The sequence below is a fragment of the Pithys albifrons genome, chromosome 2 (genome assembly GCF_047495875.1).
Source record: "Pithys albifrons albifrons isolate INPA30051 chromosome 2, PitAlb_v1, whole genome shotgun sequence".
In the NCBI taxonomy this organism is placed as follows: Eukaryota; Metazoa; Chordata; class Aves; order Passeriformes; family Thamnophilidae; genus Pithys; species Pithys albifrons.
This window is the reverse complement of record NC_092459.1, coordinates 115323195-115350313: the sequence shown is the minus strand read 5'-3', so window position 1 is coordinate 115350313 and position 27119 is coordinate 115323195. Positions and strand designations below refer to the sequence as shown.

The following is a 27119-nucleotide window of genomic DNA, read 5'->3' as shown; positions in this document are numbered from 1 at the left end:
GGATGGTGTGAAATGAGTGTTTTCTGCTTGCACTGAAACCCAAGGGAAGCCTTTAGACTGCCTTAGAGAGCTGGGATTTCATACCCTTCTCTAAGTTGGTACAATCTTTTTTTTTTTCTGAACTTTTCTCTGCTGTTTTTGCATCCTCTGCCCTCATTGTATTACTCCAGAGTTTAGGAGTGGGGTTTTGGGAAGAAAACAGTCAATATTGGTGATTCTTGCCAAAATACCCACAAGGAACAGAAGAACATGGCAAGATTGGGGAGGATTGTTATGTAGGAAAAGGGGATCTGTGCTGATCCTGGGCAGGCACAGGTGGCTTCCCAGGGGAAGGGGATTTTAGGTGTTTGGGAATATTTGATGCAGTGGCAGACACGGTTGGGAACAGTCCAACAGTGGGTGACATGACAGGACTGGGACTGTGACCCTTTGCAGAGTAACTCTGGTCAAACTCTCCTGGTGCTTGGGCTGTTCTGTGAATCAGCTCAGAGTTCAGTGTTACTGCTTTTATCACATACTGAGGTCAGAAAACTGGGAAAAGCCAGAATAGAGGCTGCTTTGCTCAGCCTCTGTGTGGGCACAGTGCAGAGTGATTAGCACGTTCCTGCTTAATTAATGTGCTGTGCTAATGGCATGAGACCACTTCTCTTGTATCTGATGCATTGCTTTGACAGGCTTGATAAGAACCCGGTGTTTCCTTCACCGCAGTTACGGCATGAGGGAATTGTGGGGTTTCACTGCAAAAGTGACGTCAGAGTATTTGCTGTGAGGAACTGCTGGGCAAGCCTGGGCTGGGCAGGGTGTGGGTGCAGGCAGCGGAGGGGAAGGGGCGGTGTGACGTCACTTGTGGGCTTCACCAGCTCCGCAGCGAGTCGGGACTGAATGCGGGGTCGCGTCACCACCCTCGTGACGTCGCCGTGACGTCACGCGAGGGGGCGGGGCGTTGCCGCGGCGACCGGACGCCGCATGTGCGGCCGCCAGGGGGCGCTGCCGCGGCCGCTGCACTGCGGCAAGGCGGGGCCGGCGCGCGCCCCGGGCGGGAGGGCCCCGCGCCGCCCCATTGGCTCCGCCCGCCACCGGGAGGCGTGGCCTCGGCGCGCGCCAGGCCCGATTGGCTGGAGCCGCCGCCCCCCCCTCCCCTCCCGGCGCTGCCGCCCCCCCCTCCCCGTGAGGGCGGTGCCGGCGGGTGAGGGCGCGGCGGGCGCGGAGCGGAACGGGAGCCGGAGGGTGGCTGCGGGTCCCGCTTGTTCCCCGGCGGTGCCACCGCCCGCCACGGCCCGAGGAGGAGCCGCGTCCCGTCCCGCCGACCCCGCGCCTGGGAGCCGCCAGGTAAAGCCGGGAGCGCGCCCGCGGCGGGCTGTCGGCTGTCCCCGCTCTGAGGGCACCGCACGGGGAGCCTGCTGCGCTTGTAAGGTCTCGACCCTGGGACCGGCATTTATTTATTAATTTATTTATTTACATTTAAGTACCTTATAATTTTTAATTTCGGCTGGTACGTGGGCAAGCCGCGAAGTTGCTGTTGTTCCTCATTCTGCACCATCACTTCGCTGCGGTTCAGGGCTGTGGATGGAACCTCGTGCCCGCCCCACCATCTTCACCTTCCCCCGGGTTATGCACGTGCAAGGAGGAGTAATTCTTCATTTTTACATTAATTATCTGCTTTGGATGATAATAATTAAGAAAAAGTCAGGCTTTAAAGGGACGGTACGTTTCCGTAATGCAAACCAACTTCCTGCACAATGAATTAACTCTTAGAAATCCTTTGCACCACTTCGTTTAGAATTCTGAGTATTAACAGAAATTCCCGTTCTCGTGTATCTTTCTGTATTTGTGTATCTCAAATGAGTTGGTCAAAGTCAAATAATTCTGAAGCTTTTTTCACTCCCATTTCCTTAGCTGAGGAAAGGGTTAATTTGAGCTTTCCTTGCAGTAATAGAACGGAGAGACTCTCTAGAAGTTGCCTTTTCTCTTAACAATATGATTTATTACAGGATTTTTGCTGCTGCTCTTACAGTTCCTGCATGTGTCTTTAACTGTATTTCCGACAGGATTTCCTAAAGGACAAAAAGGCAAAAGTTATACATCCAGTATAAAGCTGCCCAGAGGAGTCCTGTGCCCTTTCCAGAATATAAATAAAAAGTTACCTTCTGTATGCTTGTAATTAAGTCTGTTCTTTTGTTTGTCTATGCAATAATAGGCATATACAAAACTGTGTTTTAATGTGCAGAAAAGCAAGTAAAAAAATACAAGAGAGCCCAAGACTTGATTCTCTGTGAAGGTGTCACCACATTTTAGGGCACCTGTCATCCCTTCATGCCTGGGTTGCTTTGTGCTCACAGGGCTGATTGCAGTAAACTCCTTCCCAGTGAAATGCTCAAATGTTTTCCCTGTAAATTATAGATTTATAAAATGACTGCTTTTCCTTTCTTTCTCTGCTTGCCCAATATAATCATCCCATAGAACTAGTCCTCAGAATGCTGATTTATGGCATATTGACAGTGCTGGTAATTTTACTTGCATTAAGCCTATTTTATGGTGTGAGATGAAGGGATTATAACACTTCATCACTGACTTATCTCTTCCAAACATATTTTTAAACCAGCTGCTCCAGAAGGATGAAGTAGCACAAGAAGTCAGCCTTGGATTTTATAACCACTGAGGTTTGCCAGTGGTGCTGACCTGTTCTGGCCCGGTTATTTCTTCTCCCGAAAGCAGAAATGGGAGATGTTCAGTGGCTTAACTGTAATTGGCACTGACGTGTGTCTGCACAGCGACAGGGAGAAGTCCCCACCACAGAATGGCCACGGTGACACTGCTTGGAAGTACTCAGGGTGAGGGATCAGGACACTGTGACTGCAGGGAATGATCTGCCTTCATCTCACAGTGCCATCTATCTTGGTTGGAAAGTTTGGGCTCATGTAGCCTCTGAAGGAGTTTTGTCCTTTAAAATTGGTTATTTGGCATGTTTTGCAGCAGATCTCGCTTAGACTGAGTTGTTAAAATGGTGTGAAATCTTCCACAACTTGTTTTCTGTTTCATGTCTTTTTTTTTTTCTGTAGGAAACCTAAGAATTCTCTTGGTGGGTTTTGGGTTTTTTCTTTCTGACTTAATTCAGCTGTTCTTTTTAGAGAATGAAAGTTTACAGTTACCTGCTATTGAGATTTCTGTTTCTACCAACAAAACAAACAAACAAGAAAGTGCTGGAAGAGCTCCTAGAGGCAGAAACAAAATCCAGGGCTATTTGGTCTGTTTTAAGCGTCTTTTCTTTTAGAAAGTGGGTGATACAAAAGAAACATTTATGTGTAGTTACTTTTAGTAACAAGAGATCACTTAAATCCACTACTGTCTAGGTGTATGGTCTCTCAAATTCTCTGCAAACCTGGCTTTGTAATTTGTGTGTGGCTTTTAACTTCTGTTATTTATGTGATCCGTTCAAGGTACTTCAGAAAAATTGCTTTCCAAGTATGAATCCTTACTCAGCTCTCAGGCTGTTACTGAATATGAAACTCTTCATTAATGCCTGCAGTTTTCTCCCAGCACATGCTAAAACACCACTTGGAACTTTTGCTGTTCTTGCTGGTGCCATACATAAAATCCATTTGGAAAAACCCCAAACCCTAAATACCCGATTTTCAAACCAGGGGAGCTGATTTTTTTACAGGTGTTTATTTGTGCCCATATATGTTTTTTTCTGGTGTTCAGCTTGAAGCTGAAGGAATAAAGGTTTTTTGGAACTGATAATCCCAGCTAATCAGGGGTTAAGGATGCCCTGCGACAACTCAAAAGTCAGGTCTTCAGGAGGAGAGTGGAATGACATCCCAGTGTTGTGATTCCTGGCTCCAGAGCATTAGTGATGGCCCCCAGCTGGGTGCCCCAAGTACAGTCAGGTGTGCCAAAGAAGTGTGCAGAGCAAAGCTGAGGGTAGAAAGTGTGTGGGAAGAGGTAACTGTGCTTGAATGTGAGTAAATTTGAACTATCCCTCTGTGCCTGAGGCTGTTTATTCTGAGATTTTAGGAAGCCTGTTTGTTGGATTTGAGGGCTCCGTGGTGTGAATCCCTCCAGGAAACAGAAAACTCAGAGGAAAGGCAGGTAATTCCTGCTGCTGTTGGGTTGGTTTTCGGGTGTTTTGCACGTTGCTTCTCCCCCAGGCTTTTGAGAACACAAGAATTTTGTCAACTAAAGCCTCACTACTTGCCTGTGATGCCACAGCACACACTCCCCACAGGGATTTATGCTGGTAACAGAGATCAAGCTTTAGCAAACCACGCAGTGAGACTGGCTAATACCTCTTTCTCTTCTAGGCTTCAGTAGCCCAAGATGAGTCGTGGATTTTCAGAAAACAATAACTTCCCCTATGACAACAACCAAATGGTTTTGGACATGATCCTGTGTTCCCTCATGGGTGTTCCTCAGCCCATCAACTGGGACAGTGTGGCCAGGCTGGTTCCGGGATACACATCCAAAGAGGTGAGTTCTCTGATCAAAGAATTTGTGTTCTGCAAGAAATGCTTTATGGAGAAGGAAAATTTTGGAGGCAGGGAGGGAGGGAACTGGAAGTTAAGTTTGTTTTTTTTCTAAAGTAATTTATGCCTAGAGAATTGAAAATGTTAAATGAGCTGTAGATTGAAAAAAAGATATTTTGTTTTGTTTCTACAAGAATCTGAACATTGTCATTAAGAAATGCATTCTGTATCTTCCTTCATTAGAACTGATACAGAATAAGACTAAAAATTAAATTAAAAAGTGGAATAAAGAAAAGGAGCTGTGCTAACATATTTCAAATTACAACGCCATGACTTTGATGAAAGAATGCCAGTACCCACTAACCTCCTGCAGGCACTACCAAACCTAATAACTGTCTATGCTGTTGGTTATAATTCTAAGGAAGAAGGAGTTCCTGACCTCTGCTCGGTAGTTAACAGTTCAGTTGCCTCTTCCTGATCCTGGAAGGTGTGGATTTTTCTTTCTTTGGTTGGAATAGAGTTGGAAGAACCTTGTACACTTCTCTTTCTGGATTGCTGAATTTCCTGGTGAAACACTTACTGTTTTTTTATAATAATTTTAACTTTTTCATTGCTGAGGGTTTGTAAGCTGTGAGAGGAAGATGTCTTTTGCCCTTGTGATTCAGCAAAGCTGAAAGAAAACAAGCCAGTGGTCTTGACTTTCTTGCAAACATAATCAAGTGTGTCAGCTCACATTTATAGCATTGCTGTAACTTTGGATTGGGAACATAAAAATGAGGGATTGGGAATAGAAGCTTCTGTGGAATGTTGCTGCCTTTCAAGGGCTTGGCAAAGTGCTTGGGAACATCCCTACTGCTCATCTTTGAATATGCAGAGAGGACCATGCACATGAAACAAATGAAATAACTGTATCAGTGAGCTCTCTCCTCATGTTAATTAACATGATTGATTAGTACATGTCTGATTGCTCTGCTTTAAGAGAACTCACATACATGGGGTCCCTGCTTAAGGCAGTTACATCAAAGCACAGGTATCCACTGAATCCCCTGGTGTGTTAAGGCATCATCACAAATTTGAGCCATGAATATGAGAAGGGTGTCACTGTGTGCCCTTGGCCCAGAGCAATTGCACTTATTTCAGCCCAAAATAAATCAGTCAAACCAGCTGCTTGAGTGGAGCCCAACACCAGTGTCACAGGAGGACCACCTGTGCAATTAAGTAAATTACTTTTATGTCCAGATTACCTGTGTGTGGGATTCTGCTGAACCAAGCCCATGACTGTCACTGTATTGGTGCAAATCTACAGAGTGGAAAGACTTTGTAGTTCATCAAAACAAGGGATGGGAAGGTAATAGAACTGTAGTGGGAATGAGAATTAATAGAACTGCAGTGGGAATCACCAGTCCCTTTTGTCCAAATCAGAATGGAGGTCATAAAATAAGTAAAAACTAGAAATTATGAACCAATTACTATAGGTGTGAATAATATCTGACTATGTTTATGGTGAAAGAACTAGTTACAAATAAGAACTCAAACTCTCCCCATAACCTTCCATTTTGAAAACTGGGTTTTAAATCACGGGATTTAAGGAAATGAATGTTGAAACAGGTTTTGTCTAACTTTTCTCTTTCTGTTGAAGTATTTAATTATGGTAAGTCTGATTTTACTGTATATTTCTGTACTTTCCTGATACCACTAACTAAGTAGGAAGCACTGTAAGTTTGATATCAGTCACTGTTTGATATCAGTCACTGGTATCAGTCACTGTTCTCATGCAGAAGATACAAAATACAATATCCATCTCAAGTCATAGTTGTTACAAATGTATTGAAAGCTACTGCTTCATTGTCCTATCATTTAATCTTGTGACAGTGTGCAAAAAGGTTTGATGAACTAAAAAGCAGTGGAAGTTCACCTGTTGACAACCAGTATAATTCCCTGATGGCTGCTGGTGGGAGTCCTGTGGAAACTTTAGCTACGTACATCAAATCCTCCTTGCTCGATACACAGACAGAGTTTCAGGAGCCTGCTATTGGGCAGGATTCCATTACTATAACTGGTATGTCTTTAGTCATTCTGACATGTATTGGCTTTGATGATAATCAATATGTGCATGCTTTTCTGTCCTGGGTGGTAAGTCCACCTGGGAATGAGAGTTACTCATCCTTGGAAAGTTAAGTGTCAATACAATGTGTACAAGAAGGCACTTTCCATTAGTTTAGTTTAAGAAGGGATGTTTGCTTGGGTGTTTTTGATAACTTGTCCTTCCAAAAGGCACAAGTCCTTCTGCTGAACCCTCTGTTGAGGGTTTTTGGTGATGTGCTGTTAAACCTGCAACCTTTGCAGGCACATTAAGCAGCTTGAATGAAGAAACCAGGGAGTGCTGTGTAGCAAAGCTGAGGAGGTGATCCGTTGGGGGCAAACCTTTCCCTCCCAGCTCCAAGCCCTCTGTTTCCAGAGCTGCTCCATGGCAAGATGCCTACACAGGAGCTGGAGCACAGTGTAGCTAATTTTTGATGCAGGACAGTCTTGTGATGACACGTAACATGCCTTAAGTCAATTATATGTCCAAGTAATAATTTGGCAAAGAGGACCAATCCTAATAGTCCTCAATTCAGTCATAGCACAATTAAATATTGTTAAGAATTTCTTAAGTACTTCTGTCAGAAGTTGTAATTAAATGTGTGATAGTTTTTCTCTCATTTTCATTATAGACCGAGATGTTTCAGTGCCTGTAGGACTCAATAAATGGCATGAGAAATTTGCTTCAGTAATGAATAAACAATTTCTGTGATAAAAATTAAGATCACAGTGAAGCACTCAAGCAAAATGTTCTGTGTGATGTCCTTCACAGTGCTGCAGCTTTCCCTGTTCCCTTGGCACAGAAAAACAGCTGTTTGAACTTTGGAGGGTGAATAAAGTGTTTCTAGTAACTCTAATCCCTAATCAAGGGATGCTACTGGAAAACTGTATGTGGAGTGTCTAGACTGAAAAAAGCTTCCAAGCAGCTTTCAATTATGTAGTTACAGGGATGCTGTGGGATAAATGCTGCTGGCACCCACAGGTGCCTGTTTATAAGATTAGTGGCTTCCCAGTAGGCAGTGAAGGAGCTGACTCTGCTTCTAGAACTCCTTAGACAATTAGTGCATGTTTTCTTTTTAACAATGTAATATATGTAATGAGTATTAATGCAGTTAAGTGCACTAATGTAGTGTTTCCTGCTACCAGATCTTACCCTGAGATTATCCTTTGTTTTCTTTATGATTTTGGATAACTTATTTGTCCTGTTTATATGTAATTTGTTGATATTAAATCAGGATAATTAATCTATTTTCTCACCGGCGTGAGTGAACTCACCTTCTTAATATTTGTGAGGTACTTGGATATTTCAGAGTTGGGGATTTGAGAAAAGCATATTTGTAAATGGTATTTTGCTTAATTAATTAATTCCTAGTGGATTTATTCACATTTGCTTATTGTAAGGATCAAGAATTTTAGGCCTGTTTGCATTTGTTTGTAGTCATGAATGACAGCAAGAAGAAGCAAATCAGATCAAACTCGTTTTGAGCTGGATTCTGCTTTTGGCTGAGTTATAAAAGGTCATCTAATACTTGCTAATTACAAGGCAAACTGCTGTTAAATCCCTCTGAATGCATCTTAAAGCAGTAAACAACTATATAGGATAGCCTTTTACCCAAAGTAATTATTACTAATTTTCAGAAGTCAATCAATCTGTAAGCTTCAGGGAGGAATCAAAAAAGATAGGAAGAAGTCCAGATGTGCCCCTTTATTTGGCTGTGTTGCATATTCTTGTCAGCATTATTTCCTTTAATAAATAACTTCACAGTGTTCAAAATAAACTGCTTAATATTTTCAGACAGAACTCTGCCATGTCATCTATTAAAGCTCCCACCTTACCTTGCATTCCAAATGGAGGGCTCCCACCTCCCCTGCCTGCTGGGGGATGGCTGCCCTGAGGGCTGGGGCTGGACCAGCCCTTTCCAAGGTTTTACTGGGCTCTCTCAAGGGAGTCTTCCCCTTTTATGAACTGTGTTGTCTCTACTATGGCCTTACTAAGGCTTAACTGCAAGGCCTTAGGCTGTATCTTGGAAGAAAGTTTAGTTTCCTCTGCCTCTGCCAGGATGCTTTTGCTTCCTGAAGGGCAGAACTGCTGCCTTCTGAACTGTGTCACTCTTGCTGTCAGTCTGTTGTAGTTATTTAGCTATAAGATGCAGAGGTCTATTTTAATCTCCTTCAGAAGATGCAGCCTCTGACATTACACGAGAGGCAGAAGAAGCTTCTGGAACCGCTAGAATTTGAGAGATGGCAGAATCATGGAAAATAATGACCTTATGGGTTTTCATCACTGCAAGACAGATCTGTGCCCTCCCATTATTTAAAAAAGATAATGATCTTTCTGACTTGTAAACAAGATCATTGAAGTTTCAGAGTGCAGTGATGCATCATCACAATGAAGAGTTATTCATTGTCTTAACCCTTGACCCAGAACTCCCTGGATTTGGTGATTAGACCTCCTGGACTTCACTGGGGTTTGTGTCCCCTTCTTGGCTGCCACATGAGAACTACCTAGTTGAAGTGCAGCTGTCCTTTATTCCTGGAATAAGCTACATCCAGGAGGAGTCAAATTTCATGGTCTTTCTTTGAGCATTGTTTTATATGATCAGCTGGTTTAAGCCATGTGTGTGAAAACCTTGGCAAAAACACCTCTGCAGAGTCTTCTGTGCTTCTGCTTGGAAGCGGCTTGATTGCAAAGCTGGCACATTATGGGTGAGAATGGGAATTAGTCTCAAGTTATGTCCTGGCAGCAAAGCTTTCTGAAAACAGAAGTTTTGATGTGGCAGAGTCTTGAGACTCACACCCCACAAAGCAGACAAGGAGAGCTAAAGGAATGGATTGTATTCCCAGAAGTAAGTGCTGGAGGCTGTGAGTCTTATGCTCTGTGTTGAGACAGAGCTGATCTGGATTTGTAGCCAAGTGTCTGAGTGACCCAGAGCAGGAATTTGGATTGTGCAGTGCCCTCGTGGCAGACTTGTTGTTTGCTGTGTCCCATTGCTCCTCCATGGCAGCCACACTTCAGTTGTGTTTCCAGGATGCTGAAAAGCAAAAGGTCAGGTGCTTGTGTCCTAATGCAGCCTTTTTTCCTTGCATTGAAGGCAGGCCCAGTGCAACCTCCTCAAGGAATTCTTCAGAATCTGAGAAAGGTCCTGTCCATGACAGTGGAGAAAGCACTGATGAAAGCCAGGGGTGAGAAGTTGTTCCTGTGTTTGTTATTTGGGGATGGTAGAACTGACAGAAAGATTTCTAAACTGTTTGTGCTTTTCTACTACCAGGAAGAGAACAACTAATTAAAAGGCAAAAGCCTAAAAGATGGTGTAAAACTCTGGCAGTCTTACATTGCTACAGAAATACGATGAGTTGGTTTAAGAGTGTTTTGTGTGCAATAGAAATATTTGTAAATCTGTCCATAATGTTCCTCTGGGTGATTGATCACTGTTGTAGCAGGAATGGGAAACAACCTGATTTAAAAAAGGAAGGAAAAAAGATTGAAGCTCAAACAATATTCTGTGAACATAGATTAGATCTATGTAAAAGCAGGAAAAAAGGTGTAAATGAAAAATGTAACCATGAATTCCAATAGACATGCATGTCCCTGTGATACCATCACACCCCTGTTTTGGTGGTGCATGAGTACACACAGAATAATGGCTGGTTGAAACCCTGGCAGTAACCACCTTTCTGCAGAGAGAGCATTGCCTGATTCCAGCTTGGGCCTTTTCTTAAGAAACAGGCATTTGAATATACAAGAAAACAGTTTTCACTTGCACAGATGAAAGTTGTTATTGTTCCCATTGGTGCCCCTGTAACTTAGGCATACATATCTGCCTTGTTATTTTAAGGAAACTAAAAAGGGAGAACAATTAAGTTCTGTGTAATTCAGGTAGTACCCTGTAACCAATCTGTCTCCTGTCCCTTAATTGAATCACTGATTGTGTATCAGAGGACATGGATCTGTCTTCTCCCCATGACAATGCCATCCAACAGGAGCTTCTATGAATAGTTTGTATTAATAGTTAATCACTGCAGTTTGTCTTCCTTCTGTTAACAAACCCCTGGTAGTGACATCACTGTAGCCACGTGTCATGCCCAGCTGGAGATGAGATCCTTGGGTTGTGATGTGCTAATTGGCTTAACGTCCTAATTTGGTTTGTGTCTTTATTTTTTTGAGGCCAAATATGGTGATCCATGTGTGTGATGAAGCCAAAAACCTCAAGGAAGATTTTGTGTGCCCTCGAGACCTGCTGATCTCAGAAATGAAGTACTTTGCCGAGTACCTGGCGGGGGACGCGCAGCGCTGGGAGGAGGTGGACATCTCCGTGCACTGTGATGTCCACATCTTTGACTGGCTGATCAAATACGTCAAGAGGAACTCCAAGGATTCTGAGCTCAGTGAAATGCCCACTTTAGGTAAACCAAAGTGTGTAATCATTTGTTGTGGGCTCTTTGTGTTCTGTGCTCATTGAAGTGTAGTGGTTTTGATGCAAGTTCAGCCCCAAACTCTTTGTGACTGTTGTGCTGAAGCTTGTTAGGAAAGTGTTGAAACAGCGATCCTGTGGTCACAGCAGGTGGCTCTGCTGTGTCAGCATGGACAGCTTGGAGCAAACACGCTGAAAGCTGAAGCAGTAAAAAAGCTCTAATGTACCTTCCCAAATCTTCGTTTGTGAAGTTTGGCCATGCATACATACATACATTTTGGGATCTGGTGTTTCTAAGGCTCTTCAGACCAGATCAAGAACAGAATGGTAGTTTTCAAGTAATGATTGTTCAGGATTGTTTTGTTTCTCCTCTTCTCTCCATTGGTACTATTCCAGTGTTTTCTACAATTTGATAGAATCACAGAATCGACTGGGTTGGCAAGTCCAACCCTTGGTCCAACTCCAGTCGCTTTACCAGATCATGGCACTCAGTGCCACAGCCAATCTCAGTTTAAAAACCTCCAGGGATGGGGAATCCACCCCCTCTCTCTGGGCAGCCCATTCCAATGCCTGAGCACTCTCTCTGCAAAGAATTTTTTTCTGATCTCCAACTTAGATTTCTCCTGGCAGAGCTTGAGCCCGTGCCCCTGATGGAACAGTAGAAGAACCTTTGTCTTTATTCATTTGAGGCAGGTTTTTAATTTTTTATTGAGCCTTTGCTACCCTTGTTTTAAATACAATTTGCAATGCAAAGTTTGTGTTGAGAAAATCTCAGCTGGGTGTGGTGGCTGCAGGTGGAAGTGCATCTTGTTGCATAATTGTTTAGTCATGACACCCTTATGAAGCCACCTTTTCCAGTTTTAATAAATTCCAGGCTGCCATAGTTCTACTCTGGTCATCTAAATGGAAAGCCAAAGGTCTGTTTCTTAAGATGGAAAATGTTCTACATATTGGAAGATTGAATGGCCAGTTGATTGGTAAAATAATACTTGAGATACTAAATATGCAGAGGGAAGGGTGTGATAAATATTACAAAAAGAATTAATGTAAAAAAACCCTTAATTTGTTTTCTTTTAGAACCATCAAATGTCATCTCAATTCTTATTTCTTCTGAGTTTTTGAAGATGGATTCATTAGTAAGTATGAAGAAAGATTCTCTGCCATGAGGGCACAGTTAATTACCAGGTGTCCACAGCTTGTTTGTTGTGCTTTGGCTGTTACATAAACAGGGGATGCTGAGAGAATATTTTAACACTTCTACCACCTTTCCCATTCAGTGCAGTAATCCAATATTTCTGGAATCTCAATACAATAAAACTTTATTAAAAGTTATAAAAGTTTATTTCTAACTGTGATTAGTGGGATCTTGGATTTGCCTTCTGATGACTAATCCAGGATAACATCACTATCTTCTTTTGATAGTTTTTATCAAAAAAGATTATTAATTAAATGATTGTCTGTGTTTTATATCCTTCAACAACACTTGTGCAATGTGGGGTCTGGCTTTCCAGCTCTGTATAAGTAATATTATTATTTGTTAAATGTTTGTCAGAAGTTCTGGATTGGAGCGACCCACAGGAAACTGTTTAAGTTGAGATCCAGGCAATACCATGTGGAATGTGCTTTATGGTTCTCTTTTTACAAGCAGTTGAGAAGTGCCACTTGTTGAAGGTGAAACACTTGTGTGGTTTTTTTGGGAGGAGAACATTAACTCGGTTACATTAATTCTGAGTCTCCTTTAGGCAAATCTGAGACTTGTGTATTATTTTGAAGTTGAACTGAAATGGCTTTTCAAATCACCACACTTGGAAAAAACACAAAATCTTGAAGCAATTAGTATGTTTTTTGTCTAGAAGTCCTTAACATTCATGTTTCTGTTTTTCCTAGGTAGAAAAATGTATTCATTATTGTCACAAAAATATGAATGCCATTGTAGCCACGCCATGTAACATGAACTGTATCAATGCCAATCTTGTTACACACATTGCCGATCTCTTCAGGCACAATGAAGTGGAAGAGCTGAAGGACAAAAGAGACAAATTTAAGAGGTAACTTTTTGCCCTGTAATACACCACTCAAGTGCTGTTGAGCTTTCAGATCATATTTCGTAACATTTCATAAACACACAATTGATATTCTCATGTAATGCTTCTTCAATGCAGAATATCACCATGAGACTTAATAATTTTATATTAAAATTATGAGCAAAAGGAAAGGCCACACTGGGAATGTGGCTTGGTTGTATTATTCATGAATTCTCTCATGGGAGCCAGGATTTGGGTAAGGTATCTTTTAGGGGCTGTCATGCTCCTGGTTGGTAGAGAATTGTTTGGCTTCAGCATCCCCTGAACTTGGGTGTTGAGACACAGAAGTCAGGATGACTGGAAGGCTGAATAGTTGTGCTGGAATTCTGTTTTGTACAGAAGGATTCCAGCTTGGTCAGGCTCAAGGGCTGATAATTGGAGTGCAGACTGACAGACAGCAAGCTGAAAGGGTGAGAGGGTTTTAGGCAGGAGGGAAAGACATGGTAAGTTTTAGAATTCAGTCTATTTTCAAAGCAGCATTCACTGACAAAAGATCTTTTAGTCAAGGTGGAAACTGACACTTGATATTGGCAAGCAGCGTAATAAAGGAAAAAAAATAAAGGTTCTCTTTCCTCAGAGCTGTGTGAAAACAAGAGGGGAGCAGGATAATTTAAAGGAAAATGACATTAAAAATTAGATTCTGAGAGTGACTTTGCTTATCACCATTGATCTCACCATACCTGAAGCAATTTTCAGCTTTTCTAATGGCCAAGCTTTGTTGCTGTCATTAATAGTAAACTTTTCTGCAAGAAGATTGAGAGGCTGTTTGATCCGGAGTACGCCAATCCTGATTCCAGAGGAAATGCAGCAACACTGTACAGGTATAGTCTCTGCATTGCTGCTCCAGCTCCCAGCACAGTCCCTGTGTTTTGAGGTCCTGCTCTTACCCCAGTGCATTCTTTCCTTCTTTCTCTTTTCTTATTTTATAATCTAGGTGTTGTTTATGTAAAAAGCTGCTCACTAAAGACACTGAAAGGAGAATTCCTTGTGTGCCGGGAAAAATCAACATAGATCAACATGGGAATATTGTCTATGTTCATATAAGGTAGTGAATATATATATTAAAAATGTTTCTTCAACTTGATGATTTTGATGATTTTACAAAATACTGTATATTCAGATACTCACAAAATGAATTATAGATATGTTAAGAGTCTATGAAACATCTCAACTTCTTGTATTACCCAGAAGAAAATAAAAATATAGGGAATGATTATGATGAGCTTCCAAGACCTATCCTGTATGTGTGCCTGAGTCACTAGGCACAGCTGTTTAATTCAGTTCTGTTTGATCTGTGGTTATGAACAGCTGGATCCTCTTATTAATGAAACCAGTACATGATCAGCTGTGGTTTCCTCCTTACATGCTCCCCTTGAGGAAGATGGTGGGAAATAAAGAACAGGAGACCTTTCTCAACAGGTCTGCTTTGTTCAGAACAACCCAAACAGTTCCATATCAGCTCCTGAGGCCACATGTGTTTAGTGTTACCTCCCAGCAGTTATTCCAAGGTGTGGATTAGTCTAAATAGAACCAAATCTTGGGACCCTGTCCTGACCCATCAGGATCATCAGTGATTAGCCATGTAAAATTCATTAATTGTATTACCTCTCCTAAGCTGGCTGTGTGTAGCTGCTCTGCCACTCCTAGCAGAGAAATGTGCAGGGCTTTAAAGTTACTCAGAGGATTATTTAGGTTCTGATTGTTTGCCTTGTGCTACTTGTGACTGCTTTTGTACACTGAAGGGAAGTGATCCTGACCACTAATGAGTTCAGACTGAGGAGCTAAGCCAGGCCTATTTTTAATGACTCAAAAATAGGTTTCTATTTATTGGTCCTCTAGTGGTGCCTAGAACTGATTTCCAGTTGGAAGTAGTGCTCTCTTCGTCGGGGTTAGGCATATATATGACAAAAATAGTTCAGGCCAGGGCTTAAAATTGGGGGGATATTGTATCTGCTCTTTCTGAAGATAACATGCACCACTGCAAGTTGCATATTCTCTCTTGAATTCTGAAGAGGTGTGTCTCATTTGATCACTAGGAAGGTTGAGGTGAATCAAGCTGCAGTTGTTAGTGATTTGTGAAAGATTAAATGCTCTTCTTCCCTGCTTTGAAATGAATAATGATTGTCACATTGTCTCCTTCTTGTTGTAACTCCACTGTGGGCTTTTCACCAGTGAACACCTTGTTCTGCTCCTTCTCCACCTGATGACAGAATCAAAACACTCTGTGTGTGACCTGATGTGTTGCTTTTTCAGAGACAAAACCTGGGAGGTCCATGAGTATTTAATTGGCCTTCACGAGGAGCTGAAGTCTTGGCGGGATGTTTACTGGCGCCTCTGGGGGACTGTCAATTGGCTGAGCTGCTCAAGGTGTAACCAGGTCAGTGTGATTTTCCTCTGCCCTCTGGGTGCCTTTTGGGCAGTCAGGCAGGGATCAAAGCCCTTTGGACAATGCATGGTAATAAAGCTTGGTTATGTTCTTCATAGTGCAAAATGTTGCCTTCCGTAGGTAATCTCCTCTCTTTCTCTCTTTTTCCTAATGTAGTCCTTCCTGTGCACTGAGTTCTCCCACTGCCAGTACCACTCGCAGCCAGTCCTTTATCCAGGTGTAGCCAGTGCTCTGGGCCCCACTGGGACAGGAGTGTATCCCTGTTGCAACCAGAAGGTTCTTCGGTTTGATCCCACAACCCTCCCAAAGGTACTGCAGTACTAGCTCACTTGGAAAAGACGACACGTGGCAGGGGGGAAACAGTTTGGGTGTTATGAAATTAAATATCTTTCCAAAATGAGGATGGTAAATTATTATTAGGACCTGGGGACACAAGTGCACAAGTTGAAGTTTGGATATTTTACTTAGAAATAGGTTCTTCCTATTAATTCCAGTATTTGATGTGCTGTGTATCCCAGGGCTGCAAGGTGAGGGATCACATGGTTGAGTTACCTGCAGGAAATGAAGATGGGGATGCTTTGCCATCTCAGACTACTCAAATATTGAATGATCTGCTGCATCACAGAGATGTTATAGTTGTTCCTTTCACTAAGGATGCAAATAGGTAAGAACAGGGTATTGTGTTACTGAAATAACTTGGCCTTCAACTCTGAGCATGTGCTCTCATTGCTTTTGAGTTCTCTCCCACCTTCAAATGAGTCATAGAACTTTTTAAAGGTAACTTTGTTTGGGTTGTTTAGTTGGAAATTCAGAAGGGTAGAACATGTACTTCTTCCTTTCACATTTCAAGAAGGCATTTAGTCATTCTGTCTCCATAAGCAGCCACTTCTATCTTTATATTTTATTGTATTTTATCAAAATTATATGTGGCTGACTTGAAGCACTGCCTTCTCTCTTGGTGAATGGTAAGTAAAGAGAGACTGATTCTGAGGCTGTGAAGTAGAAACATTTATTTTTGTTTTATGTGTTTCTCTCCAAGTGATTCTGGTATTGGGCTTGGTGATGAAAAAGGCCTGGAATGTGATGTGCTTGTAGAACCAAATACACCCTGGGGTCCCAAAACTGGAGAAATTAATGCTGTGAGTGCTCATCTTTTCCCTCCCTTTTTTCTGATAATGAGGATTCTTACAAAGGCACTTGGAAGAAGTTGTCCTATAGCTTTTAATAAAAACAAACCCCATACACTGTTGGAGGAAGAAACACTGCAGAGCATTGCAGGGTGGCACAGGTACAACATACCTGGTTGGCGAAAAGGCAAAACATTTACCCTGTCTGTTGGAAATGTTTCTGTATGTCAGAGGGAGCTTTCTTTGTCTACACTTTCCACCCCATTCTCAAACTGATGATTTTTAAGGATCCAGCCATACTTTAAAATACATCATATGGCAGATATTTAAATAATTGCTGCCTTGGTTTTGTCAGCTGATGTATCTGAGGATCTGCATGTGACTTCTGCATGTCTATAAAAAAAAACAGTAACATGGGTTGTGTTTTGGCTGGGGTTTTTTCCGCTCCAAGAAATGAAAGGTGTTCCTATAACACTCCTACTTTTGAATTCCACTCACTCTTTTTAAAAATTATAATTAGTACTTTAACTTACATGTCTTTCTCTTTCTTTGTGGCTGCAGTTTCTGTCTCTGAAGAGCTGGGCTTTACAGTTGGTTAGTAAAATATTTTATTCATAATTTTAAATATTTGGTCTTCTTTACTAGCAGAGAACTAGCTTTGATTTTGTCTTATTTTCTAATTAATTAGACAGAAAATGTGTTTTCTTGCTTTTACTTTAATTTGCAGCTTGCAGAATAGCAACACTTTTTACAAGAAATGAAAGTGTGTATGTGTTAGCTTGTTAAGCTTCATCATTTCTCATGGATTCCTAGGCACTCATGATCACTTTATTTAGACATATGTGTACATTCACATACTGCAAACATCACATTGCTCAATATTTCCATAATTCTGTGCTGATCTGTGAGGAGCTGTTCACTGTGAGCCCATCTGTTGCAGTATTGGAGCCTGTAATTTAGGGTGAGCTCACAAACCCCAGATATTCCAGAGCAGTTTGCAATAAATTATGAGTGCAGGTAGCCCTGTGTAACCTGAGTGTATTTGCAGGGCACTGCAGGGCACATTTGTGGTATTTAAAGGCTGAATATCTCAGCTTCAGGCAGTTTGCAAGATGCAGCAAGCCTGAGTGGAACCCTTTGTAAGCTTGTCTTTTCCTGTGTTCTGTGATTGAGTGGCTTGCTCAGACACTTAGTACCATAACAAATTTTCTTATTAATTAGGAAAATAATACAGCCAGCCATACATTAGATTTTAAACACAATTATACAATAATAGAGAGGGGATCTCTGCTGGCCTCCTTAGTGTTTCCTCCCAAAGCTGGGCCAACTTCTAAGTTAGATTCAAATTCAGAGCTGTGCTGGTTGGCTCAGTGGCATATCCAGGCAAAGGTGGAACTTCTACAGCTTTTCTGGGCATTATTCCAATGTTTGACCACTTGGAAGAGCCAGAAATGAAAACATTTATGCAAACATTTGAGAATCGTGTTCTCAGACCTAACTGTGCACACAGGTCCCTGAGATGAAGGAGCTGACTTTCAGCATAGCTCCCTGAGACAGATTTATGTATCATTTAATAGAAATCAAGCCTCACTTTTAGTCTCTCAACTCTCCTGCTGTTGATCAGAAACAGCAGTCGTTGTTGTCTGAGGAGGAGGAGTACACCACTGGCTCTGAGGTCACCGAGGATGAGGTGGGGGATGAAGAAGAAGTGTGCAAGAAACCAGGTACAACAATCCTTTACAGTCATCCTCTCTGGAACTCAGGCAGGGATTTGAGGCAGGAAGAGTCTTCTGTAAGCAGATTTTGGTCATTAAGCATTTTAAAAATAAAAACTAATGTTGCTTGAATTTTATTTCTTTTTTTTTTCTGGGGTTAGGTACAAATTTCCCCCCTGCTCGGTGCCATCAGAAATCACTGGCAAACAAGGAGAGCTGCAACTATTCATGTCAGATGTCCTCAGAGTTGCTTAGGAAACTATCTAATTACTTTCATGAAATTTTACATAATAAGTCTTGAAAGAAAATCCAGTAGTTATGTGGCTGTTTTTACATGCAAAAAGAAAATCTGCAAAGTATTCTTTGGAGTGGCTGGTGAATGTGGCTAAAATGTGTGTCTGCATTGAAGATAAGCTCTATATGATCTGGAAAGGTTTTTGTTGTTTCTTTTTAATGTGATAAGGGGTTTAGGAACGTGGAAAACCAAAAAGCAGCTTCTCCTCTTCACCCAGCTCATGAGTCACTTGAGCAAAGGCAATTCTTTTTAATTTTGTCTTGATCAAAGGGTTTGGAGTTTTACCAGTTTGTTAAAAAAATATACATGGTGAACGAAAATGTGGTGTGATATCATTCAGAACTTGTTGATTGAATTAATATGGCCAAAAATACACCTTGTATTTGCACTTACTTTGAAATTTAAAATATTGATGCTGTTACATGTTGACACTCTGCGTTTCAAATACATTCTTGAGTTCCTGTGCACTTCTCATAGAAGAGTATTTGAGGAATGTTCATTAGTGTGGCTGCAACACCAAGAGAAGGAAAATAGCCAGCTAATTCACATTATTTGTAAAGAAATAGAGGGGGGATATCTTCTGTAGCTGTGTAGTTGAGAAATTCTGTGGTGGTGTGAGTGGATATTTCTTCCATTAGCAGGGAGAAAGGAGAAGTTAAAGAAATCATACAGGCACCCCAAGAAAGTGGTTTCTTCACCCAGTGTGCAGAAAAAGGAGAAGCCATCTGATAAGGTAAAACCCTGGCTGTGAATCCAGGCTCTTGGCTTGGGTTGATTAATGAGGAACTCTCTTTTAAGTTTTGGATTGATCTTCAAACCAACTAACTGTGGTTTTTTTTCTTGGCTAGTCAAGCTCCCGAGATGCATCTCCATTCATGTAAGTGACTCTCAAAGCCCCTGAGAACATTTTCTGGAGTGCCCCTCTCTGTAAGCCCTTACTGATGGCCTGGTGTGCATCTTTCCTCCCCACCAGCGTGAGCATGCAGCAGAACAAGTGGGATGCCTCCAGGTCCCTGAGGTTCAACCAGGATGCTCAGAGAGAAGATGGTCTGTTCTTGCATGAGTTGAGCTTTCATAAAGTTAATGTGATAAAAAGAAAATGCTCCTGTCATAGAATCATAGAATGGATTGGGTTGGAAAAGACCTCTGAGATCATCAAGTCCAGCCCTTGGTCCAACTCCAGTCCCTTTACCAGATCATGGCACTCAGTGCCACGGCCAATCTCAGTTTAAAAACCTCCAGGGATGGGGAATCCATCCCCTCTCTGGGCAGCCCATTCCAATGCCTGATTATTCTCTCTGGAAAGAATTTTTTTGTGATCTCCAACTTAAATTTCCCCTGGCAGAGCTTGAGCCCCTTGTCCTATTGCTGACTGTCCATAAGAAACAGCTGGTTTTGTTCAAATACAGCTACTTGGACACCCTTAGGGTGAATTCAGTCTCAGATACAGCAATGGGGTTTTGGGTGTTGGTGTGATTCATGTATTGTACTTGGAATGTCAGCTCCTCACCTACAGAGATTACAACTGTGTCATCTCATGACTGTATAAATATGCAAATAATTGTATTGCGTCCCTGTGGCATTTGTTGTCTGTGTAGATAAGCAGAGAAACATCTGCTGCTTCTCTCTTTTCCAGTCTCTCTGACTAAAATATTATTCTATTCATTTGTTCTGCCTTTTTTAATCTCTCCTGAGACTCTTGTGCATTTTTGCTGTTTTGAAAACCTCTGCCCCCAAACCATTTCCATAGATTTTGATCTCAGTGTGGTGCCTCAGGGTGAGTGTGGGACCTGCCAAGGAGACTGAGGCCATCCCATCCATCAGGGTTTGGGATCTTGGTTGCTCAAGAGTTTTCCATGAGCTGACAAGAAAGTTAATTTTAAAATCCAGCATCAATAATTTGTGTGTCTAATTCTTCTCTTTGTATCCAGCAACGAGGAAAGCATGTGTTCTGAATTCCCTTTCTTATTTCTGGCAGATCAGAGAAGAATGTCTGAGATTACAGGGCATTTAATAAAAATGAGACTGGGAGACCTTGATCGAGTCAAGTCAAAAGACAGCAAAGAGGTAAGATTTGTCCTGGCACAAAGTGCTGTTCACAGGGTTGAAGTGAGCCTTGATTAACAAAAATACCTAACACAAATGAAAACACCATTTATTCAATACTTGGGTGGATAAAATTTACTTTTCTAGCCTTCATTTTGATTTTTGGGGACATTATAGTTTAAAATAATATTTCAAGTTCACCACCTTTTAAAAACCAGTCACGGAAAATTGGATGGGTTTAAGAAAAGCCCTGCTGGGTTGTGCTAATGAAACAAAGTATGCCATGGGCTCTGCTGGATGTTAGTGGGTTTTCTGAAAAGATTGCACTGAAATCATGTCCAACCCTGGTGATTTTTTCCTGGATTCCAGTATGCAGGAGGCATTTACTCCAGGCTGGAGGCTCAGGTCAAGGCCTCGGCACAGGGCAGCGCTCGGCAGAACAGCGCTGAGAAGAATGTCAGGTAAGAGGGGAAATAAAAGGCTGAGGAAAACAGGCATTTCAGTTGTGTGGGAGGGTGGGTGTTTAGAGAAAAACATGCCCAGCTCAGTTGGTTAAACTTGGTTATAATAATGACAAGGTCATGGGTTCAATCCCCTGTGTGGGCCATTGACTTAAGAGTTGGACTCGATGATCCTTGTGGATCCCTTCCAACTCAGAACAGTCTGTGAGTCTGTGAAATGCCTCATTTCACACACACCTCATGAATCAGCTTCCCTTCAGCAGGTTAAGGTGTAAAAGCTTCACTTTGACTCTAGAGCTGAGGGAATGAACCTCTTGTAGCTGTGCTGGAAGAACTGCTTTGCAGCTTCTGCCTGGGAAAGTTCACTCCAGGCCCAACATCATTTCTTGCACAGTTATGGAAAAGTGTCAGCCAAGATTCTCAGCCTATTCTTTGTCCTCCTTCCAAAAACAAACCCCAGTGCCCCCCACATCAAAGAACACATTAATTATGTAAAAAGTTGCATTAATTATGTAAAAAATTACACTAATAATGTAAAAACCCTACAGTAATAATATAAGTATATTTCTTATGTGCTTTTAATCCAGGTCCAAGTCCCGTTTTGGTCAAGGCCGTCCAACATAAGGAGTCATGACCACACTTGAGCCAGAATTCCTTACTGCTTCCTGAACCTCCACTGCACTCTGACGTGGAGAATGCACATCTCTGAAAGCTTTCCAGTGACTTATTTATTACTTTAAGCCTTGTAAATTACTTTGTGCCATAAATGAATGCAAATCCAGTAAGGTCTGTACTTATTTTAATTGTAAATATCCTATTTCTTAAATTTAAATTTAATTGCCTTTTTTTTATGCTATCATGTTAAGTTGCATAGAAAATATTTTATAAATCTACAGAATTAAATTATCAGACTAACTTAATTTATGGGGAAAGACATAAATAATACCTTTTGGAGTGCTAGAAATACTGAAAGGGACAAACCCAAACTACTGAGAACTCTGCAGTGAGCAGCAAGAGCACAACTCTGTCTCCTGATGTACTTACATTGTGCAGAGTTTGATGGTCCATTCTAGGCCAGGCTCTGGGGATGTGCAGCCAAAGCCCTGCCACTTAGACTAGTTTAGACAAAATTCTCCTGCAGTTCTGATGCTCCCCCTGTCCCTCACCCATCCCTGTGCAGGTGGGCAGCAGACAGGGCTGGACCTGCAGAGGTGAAATCAGTGCCACAGGGATGCAGCTTTGCATCTTGCATTTGGCTTTGTGTGTGTGAAATTCATGCTCATCCCCGTTCCTGACTCCTCTTGCACAACAGTCTTGTTCCCTTCTGATAGCCAGACCTTAGGATGCAAAGCAGTTCTGTCTTGTTCCTGCTATGCCACTGAATTTCCAGGCAGATCCGCTGTTCATTCTGCATCTTTCAGCAGAGATGTATCATTACAAAGCTTTGTGCATGTGCATCTTTTGGGTCTAGTTAGTCTCTGAAACCTGCCTGAATGACACTGTTCAGAAGTCAGATGCACTTTCAAGTTCTGTATTTGGAGCAATAGAATACAAGTTTGTCAAATCCAGGGCTACCAAAATGAAATAACTTGCCTACAAAATAGTTTCATATTGGCAAAGAAAATGGCAATAATAATAATAATTATAGTGGTTGAATTCAAGGAAACACATTCTGACTTTTTGAAACAGAAAGAGCACTCAGGGAAAGCTTATTCCAGCTCATGGCTGTACAATAAGTGGAGTTTGGAATTAAATCAGCAAGAGATCCTGGGTGGGAGGGTGGGGTGGGTTAGGGAGAGGGAGGTTTTTCAATGTCCTGCCCTCTGTTTGGGCTGTTTTTGTTTATCTTGTTGCCTGATGATTTCCAGTGGGTGTTAAAAGACTAGGATAGCAATACTTGAAAATCCTGCTTTCCAGGTGGATGATTTTTATTGAAACAATTAAAAATCAGTGTTGTTGGTGTGTTTTGTCCAATGCTGTAGCAAATTGGGAGCCCAACAGGCAAAAGTGGATTTCAATGGCTTTGATTTCAGGCAGGAGTGCTTTAATCTGTATCAACTAAATCAGGTTTTATGAATGTAAGTACAGATGCAGCTCTAAGCACTTATAATAAACCTTGGAAAACTGATTGAGTTTTGTTGAAAGTATTATAAAAACCACCAGGTATGAGAATGTGGTAGAATAAGTGTTTTGCTACAATTTTGTGACTTCTGGTAGAGGACTGTTGCAGATTCCTTGGCTATGGAAGTTGCAGGCTGCATGTGTGTGTGTTTAGTTTTCATAGAATACTGACTAGAAGGAAAAGGAAAATTCTGCTGGTTTTGTTCTGGGGGAAAGTGCCAGTTCTATATACCAGTATTGTTTTATTCAGAAACATTTTTGAGCATATAAAAACAACATACATGATGTGCAGTCTTATCTTACCCCCTTTGCCAACCAACTTGAATTTTTATCTTGTATTAATTCTGGAAATTTGTCTTTGGTTTAATGGAAATAAACATTATTAATTTAAGAAGTGTGTGAGCTTTTAATAGATGCTTTTAAGAACTAAGTTATGTGTGGAAATGTAGTTTGATGGTCTCAATCATGCATGTGTATTTGTGATTAAATTGCAGCATCACAGTACAGGCTGTTTATCTGTCAAGAGCAGGATATCATTAAATGCTGAGCTACTCTAAATCTACATGAACTTAAAAGAATTTTTATCTGCATCGAGTTTTGAAGCTGTATTAAAAATTCATGAGGGAGCTGCCCTACAAATGACCCAAGTATGCAAAATATTGAACTAAGCTGTGTTTAAAACCCCATGTTTAACTTTGTCCTGCACTGCCACAGTGCAGACTGTGCCATTTAAACAGGCTGTTAAATCTAAGAGTATGAGTAGATTCCATGGCTGTTTCTAGAAGTTGCTGTCTGGGTGTCCTGTGTATGTGCAGTGGGTTTGCTGGGAAGGCTCCAAGGCACATCCTGCTGTCACTCGTGGGCACAAGGTCACTGTCACTGTCTGCACTCTGGGCTGTGCCTGTTCCCTGCATGCCCAGAAATCTTGGAGTTTGAATACAGGAATGACTCCCAGAGATGTGTTTGGAGAAATGTGGGCATGTGGTTGCCCCAGGCTGTGAGTGGTGTGGCCCTCTCAGAACACACTTTTCTTTGCCAGAGGGAATCAATTTTTTAAAAATCATTGTTTCCTGTTCTTGCTGAGTGTTTGGGCATAACTGCATTGGGTTGGGAAACTCTTCTGTGCAGCAGATGCTTGAGCCCTTATTTGAAGGTTTTTTTCTTTATTTCTTAATAATTACAAAATCATTTAGGTTGGAAAAGACCTCCAAAACTGAATCCATCTTTTAGGAGACAAAGAAGACTTCACTCGTGTTCAGTTTATCTTATCATAGGACCAGATTTCCTGCTGAATCCCCTCCTGCCTCTGTCTATAAATAAAACCAGCCCAAGGCTTTTCCAGGCTTGAGGCCAAAAAGTGGCAGCCTGGATTTGCTGTCCCCGAGGTCAGTACCTGTCCTGTCCGTGAGCATCACGGTGGGGGAGGCTGCACGAGCCATCAGCCAGCTGGAAGGGACAGCAAGTGACAAAGCTGCCCAGGACTCCGTGAGCTGCTCTGCTCTGGGAATCACACAGGTTTGGGATGTTAATTTGATGGGAAGTGCTGCTGTTCCCTTGGACCAAGACCCTCCCACTGAAACTGCCGTTGCACTGAGCAGCAGCTTCCACTCTACACCTGCCTGGAGCTGAACCTCAACTTGCATTTGGCCTTGCACTGAGTTTATGCACATCCTCCCTCAGCCTCTGGGCTGCTTCCCTGTGGATAACCCATGGGAGACCCTTCTTGAGTCTCACCTTCTCCTCACTGAGCCTCCAGCTCTCTGGGAGCCAACAGAGGTCCCAGACAATGCTGAGGTTGCGATGCCTTTGCTCTGATTTGGAACATCCAAAAGTGGGTGCTCATTAGTGAATTAACATTTCCAGTGCTCATGGGGGTTTGGTTGCTGGAAGAACTTTTTGGTACAAATACCAGCCTGTGTAGGCTCTGTCCTGGCTGTGATGGCCCAAAGGGGTGTGGTGATTTTGGGGAACGAGGTCAGGGAACTTCTTCACAGGAGGCTTTTTGTGCACAGACCTGCCTTCTGTATTTTGCCACATAAACGTGCTGAGGCCTGGCCATCATGGACAGAGGGAGCAATGAGGCCAGGAGTGAAAATTAACCAGGAACAGCCCCACTCAATGTAGAACCAGGGCTGGGTGGGGCCTTTGTTCAAAAGACATGGTGCCCAGGCTTGAACTCCTTTTAGTAATTTTTTAATTGCTTCTGCTTGAATTGCTCTCACATTTCAATAGGGCTAGGCCAGCACAGTGATAATTTTATTTTTAGTTGTTATTTTATTGTATTTTGTGTTCTCATTCCCATGGCAGCGAATGTGGTGTGCTCTCATTCACCTGCAGGAATTACTTCAGTATCCACAGTGACAAAACATGCTGGCACAAGCACAAAAAGACTTGGCAGCAGCTTTCTTGCTGTGTCATCACCTTCTGCTTCCACACGAAGGTCTATTTACCTACAAATGACACATCTAATCACAGGCTATGTGTCAATCGTTTGTAGTCTTCGAAAGTTCTCGACAAGGTGAAAATGTTGCGGTTTTGGGGGGATGATTTAGGGGATTTCATTGAAGTAAAATGTTTTAATACTCTACTGTCTGTAAAATAATAGACACACCTCAGAAGTGTCTATTTTCCTTGCATCAAATAGTAACTCCTATCTTCACAGCAGGAATTCTGTGTTTATTCCCTGTGGATCAGAGTTAGGGGAAGATACTCTGCCATTGTTACAAGATCCAAAGGGGCAATGATGGTTTTCTTTCCCAGGGAATATCTGCTTTTCTCTCCTACTGGCCAGGACATTTGTTAATTTATTCTCTTGTCTGTTATGAGTGTTGGAATAAAACCACACTTACCCCTTTCTGTGTTCCAGCACAAGTGTGCATTTCCTTGTTGCTTTACTGCCCAAAAGGACTTTGCTCTCAGGTTGAAGATGATAACCACATTATATAGTTGGTGGATTTACTCTGGAAAGCTTATTCCAGTCTTGTTCTCAGTGAAGCTTTTGCTAAGGAAATAACTAATATATGATATGGCAAATGAGATGATTCTTTACCACTTTTCTATATGAGAAACAACCCTCTGGTTTTGCCTCGAGGAGCAGATTTTTCCTGCAGTGCTCATGGCCCTTCCTAGAGCAGTGGGTTTTGCTGTGCTTGGCTGGGCTGCCTTCATCTGTCTTGATGCACAACGTGAGTACTGTTCTTTCTCTGGGTATTTTAGTGCTTTTATGGAAATGGAACAAAATTTAATGTATTAGATCCATGCAAATCACAATCCTAGAAGTTGGAAATATATTGATTTATTGCCTGATAAAATAACGTCTAAACAAGCCATCTCTGTGCCCATGGAAGTGGTCTGTGGGCTTTAGGGACTCAGTGCTGAAAAGCTGAAAACCATGCTCTTGTCTATAAAAGTTCAAAGTTTTCTTTGAACATTTGGAGTTTGTTTTATTATTTTATTTATTATGAACATTTGCATCACACATTAAATAAAATACCTAGGCTGAAGCTGAGTCTGAGGGTGGATAGTTCTGAAGTTGGATCAGTTGAATTCCTTGCTGCTGCTGTTCTGTGGAATTAGGTTGGAGTGTTTACCATTGTTACAGGTGATATTTGCAGTGGTGAGGACCCCATTGAAAGTACTCTTTGATGTACTGAAGCATCCTTAGTGTTGTGCAAACCCCCAGAAGTTGCCCGGGTATCCATCAGAGCACAGATTGCACTCTGGCAGCTTTGCTGGTTACTTCTAGTCAGGCAAGGGGAGGAAAATCTGTGTTTATGGTTTGCAGATCTGCAAAAAAAAATTCTCATTTTTCTCACACAGAGAAAATGTAGGCAGAGGTGTCTGAGGTACAATAAACCACTTAAGAAAGTGATTTCTCATGAAAAAATCTCTAGTCCTAAAGTGCCACCTTCTCTAAAAGTTTAAGGA

At 41.9% G+C, this 27119-nt stretch overlaps 1 protein-coding gene across 2 annotated transcripts; it reads left to right on the top strand.

Annotated features, from left to right (window-relative positions):
* The first annotated feature begins 1177 nt into the window (after nucleotides 1-1177).
* On the top strand, nucleotides 1178-22837 carry SANBR (SANT and BTB domain regulator of CSR). Of its 2 annotated transcripts, XM_071582192.1 has the most exons (21): nucleotides 1178-4089; nucleotides 4302-4467; nucleotides 6336-6522; nucleotides 9638-9728; nucleotides 10711-10949; nucleotides 12035-12093; nucleotides 12845-13005; nucleotides 13776-13862; nucleotides 13976-14086; nucleotides 15295-15418; nucleotides 15584-15736; nucleotides 15946-16091; nucleotides 16467-16566; nucleotides 17116-17148; nucleotides 18179-18278; nucleotides 19203-19297; nucleotides 19413-19441; nucleotides 19538-19611; nucleotides 20543-20631; nucleotides 20980-21071; nucleotides 21659-22837. In XM_071582192.1, the coding sequence occupies exons 2-21, from the start codon at nucleotides 4318-4320 to the stop codon at nucleotides 21693-21695; spliced, it is 2157 nt and encodes a 718-aa protein (XP_071438293.1). In that variant the 5' UTR covers nucleotides 1178-4089; nucleotides 4302-4317; the 3' UTR covers nucleotides 21696-22837. The 2 variants fall into 2 exon arrangements, with proteins under 2 accessions (XP_071438293.1, XP_071438294.1); XM_071582193.1 differs by lacking the exons at nucleotides 1178-4089; nucleotides 6336-6522 and having other exon boundaries at nucleotides 4392-4467.
* The last annotated feature ends 4282 nt before the right edge of the window (nucleotides 22838-27119 follow it).

What these genes read in the sequence shown, in the direction of transcription:
- SANBR (XM_071582192.1), top strand. Translation starts at nt 4,318, where the DNA reads ATGAGTCGTGGATTTTCAGAAAACAATAACTTCCCCTATGACAACAAC. An exon ending in ATTGTCTATGTTCATATAAG is followed by an intron (nt 14,087 to 15,294) that starts GTAGTGAATATA and finishes TTGCTTTTTCAG; the next exon opens with AGACAAAACCTGGGAGGTCC. An exon ending in CGAGATGCATCTCCATTCAT is followed by an intron (nt 19,442 to 19,537) that starts GTAAGTGACTCT and finishes CCTCCCCACCAG; the next exon opens with CGTGAGCATGCAGCAGAACA.